We start from the raw sequence: 2,500 nt of genomic DNA on the forward strand, positions 1-2,500 counted from the left end.
CTTGTTTTTCCGGCCTAGGATGAATTTATATTCTTATTTTTCTGCCGATTTTTGGCTGAAAAAATTCTTGTATTGTGCTTAAATGACATCCCCGTTATTGTGAACGTGCGCCACCGCGTTTCATTGCAGTCAGAGAGATCAAGATGTCACGCCAGACCACACTTGGCCGTTTTGGCGGCTTTAAAAATGAATTTCTCACAGAAGCACGTGATACAAACGAAAGTACCCAATTATGTTTCAGTTACGTATAGAGAAAGAAATAATTTTATATGGTTAAGTTAAAAACGTATAATTCTATCGTATTTACAGATTTTCAACACGCACAATTATATCGTTGTTTCAGCCTCGGGTTTATTCTTAAAATTCGCAAATTTCAGTCTCGATATTCTCACAACAGAAAGAGTGTAGCATTGGTAAGCAAAGCAAAGGTACATAGAAGTGAGTAATGCACATCAGCATGGTCCACATCAGCTGATAGCTGCCGATGCAACTATTACTTTGTAATTTTTGTTATTTTAACCTGCTTTATCAAATAAAGAATAGATTGATTGAATGCAAAAGGTATTTTTCCTTGTGGTAGTCGAACTGTGAACTAAGGCGATGTTCGGTAATTTGATTCTTGAATTCATCACTTTTTCCCAGAATGCATCATAAGTAGCAAGCATGCACTGCACCATTCATCAGCTTTTACCAGAATGCATTGCATTTGAGAAGAACGCCGCAAAACACTCTGGAGATTGCTTAAGCACGAGGTCCCGTACATATTCCATGAAACAACACATCATATTTACGGGACCTTGTGCTTAAGCAATCTCCAGAGTGTTTCGCGGTGTTCTGCCCAAATACAATGCATTCTTCTAAAAGGTGGTGAATGGCGCAGTGCATTCTGGCTAATTATGACGGGTTCTGGGAAAAAGAGAATTCGTCCTACCTTCTCATGAATCCAGAATATGTTGCTGCTCGCTCGCAGCAACAAGTCTTGGTAGTCTCCAAATAATGAAAAATTATTCACGAAAGAAACATGCATGTACTGGTGAAATTGAGTCATTTGCCATTGGGAGTGAGAGAAGCAAATATAAGACACTAAAGGCAAATAGCTCTTGATTACCTTTTCTGTCTTCCAGTGCCTACAAAACAAATGGTAGAGAGAACATGTCAATAAATTACTGGGTAACTGGCGGTGGTATGGTCGTATTCGATTAACCCTTCAGGAGCACGAGCACTCTATACTGAATGACCTAAAAGTTATTTACTTCTAAGAAACGTGAACCGAACTTGCCTGTTAATAACTGTAAGCACAAATACTCTGGACAAACTCTGTCCTGTCGAACCAGATAATTATTAAGAGTAAATGCCCATTTTCTATGGACATTTTTGATCATTTTGAAAAACACCCAGTCAACGCACCCTTACCCTCCAAGGGAGGTCACACCTCTCCTACCAAGAGTTTATTGGATCATGTTCTTGCAAACAACATTTGCCCTTTTTAGCTTGTACGTTTTGTTTTCCCATTGCAGGCCACGTGATGTGGTCAAGGGAATTTTCCTTTTGTTTTTTCATAATTCATGCATACATATGCATGTACGTAAGATAACATTTGAAATAAACTGTTCCCTAGAGTAATATCACTTGGTCTGAAATGGGAAAACAAAACGTACAAGCTAAAAAGATCTATAGTCACTCTAGTCGATCTCTCATTGTTTTCCCTGTTTCTTGGCAACAAAACATTAATTTCCTTCTCTTTCCTAAATCTCTACGCTTGGAACAGGATCACAAGTTAACTAAACAGGATCCCAAAGACACACAGGAAAGTGGAACAACAGCATCAATAGCAGGGCGGCCAATCCCAAGTTTGCTCGGTTAAAAGAACGCTGAACCTTGGGTTCAAACCCAGACTGTGCAAACATTCAACTTCGTGAAACTTTGCAGGGAGATCTGCATGTCCTTCCTTTTTTACCGGAGGAAGTGAAGTGCAGGTTGCAGGATAGGGTTACAGGTCATAGTTTTACCATAACTGAAGCCACCTAAACCTTTGATGCCAACCTTAGGCTTAAACATTCTGTAAACCATAGTTCTTGGGCCTAATGTTAGCATTAGTTGGTTGTTTCAGCTAAGGAGAAACAATGACTTGCGACCTGCAGTTTACGCCCTCCACTTTTTAACTCTTCTCAAAAAAGGACAATAAACCAGTGTTGCTCTTCTTCAATAAGTCCCATCTCACAACATCTTTGATGGTAAACTCTATAGACTTTTAAGATCTCACACACAGATAGGAAAGAGAAGCTAGTGGGCTGAACGCTTGGTGATACTCCAAATATTGGCAGTTCTGAGTTGCCGTGGTAACCCAGTGCCTATCCTTAGGCAAAGCGGGCAGTAAGTACAAACACCAAAAAAAAATTACATTTACGATAACAAAAAAGGTAGTTACCTCTTCTATGGAGCCAAATAATATAAGCAATAAGACCAATATTAATTGCAGCGAATATGACTGTCACAATGA

The 2,500-nt window shown here is 39.3% G+C and overlaps 1 protein-coding gene across 3 annotated transcripts in view; it reads right to left on the bottom strand.

Annotated features, from left to right (window-relative positions):
- LOC138030102 (proto-oncogene tyrosine-protein kinase receptor Ret-like) overlaps positions 1-2,500 on the bottom strand; it is a 428,681-nt gene that overhangs the window by 10,596 nt on the left and 415,585 nt on the right. For all 3 annotated transcript variants that reach the window (XM_068877975.1, XM_068877974.1, XM_068877973.1), the window contains 2 exons: positions 2,429-2,500; positions 1,109-1,127 (listed from right to left, as the gene is read on the bottom strand). The exon at positions 2,429-2,500 is cut by the window's right edge and continues 33 nt beyond it. In XM_068877975.1, the coding sequence (XP_068734076.1) occupies positions 1,109-1,127; positions 2,429-2,500 (91 nt within the window). The remainder of the gene's footprint in view (positions 1-1,108; positions 1,128-2,428) is intronic.

This window comes from Montipora capricornis, chromosome 13 (assembly GCF_036669925.1).
Source record: "Montipora capricornis isolate CH-2021 chromosome 13, ASM3666992v2, whole genome shotgun sequence".
In the NCBI taxonomy this organism is placed as follows: Eukaryota; Metazoa; Cnidaria; class Anthozoa; order Scleractinia; family Acroporidae; genus Montipora; species Montipora capricornis.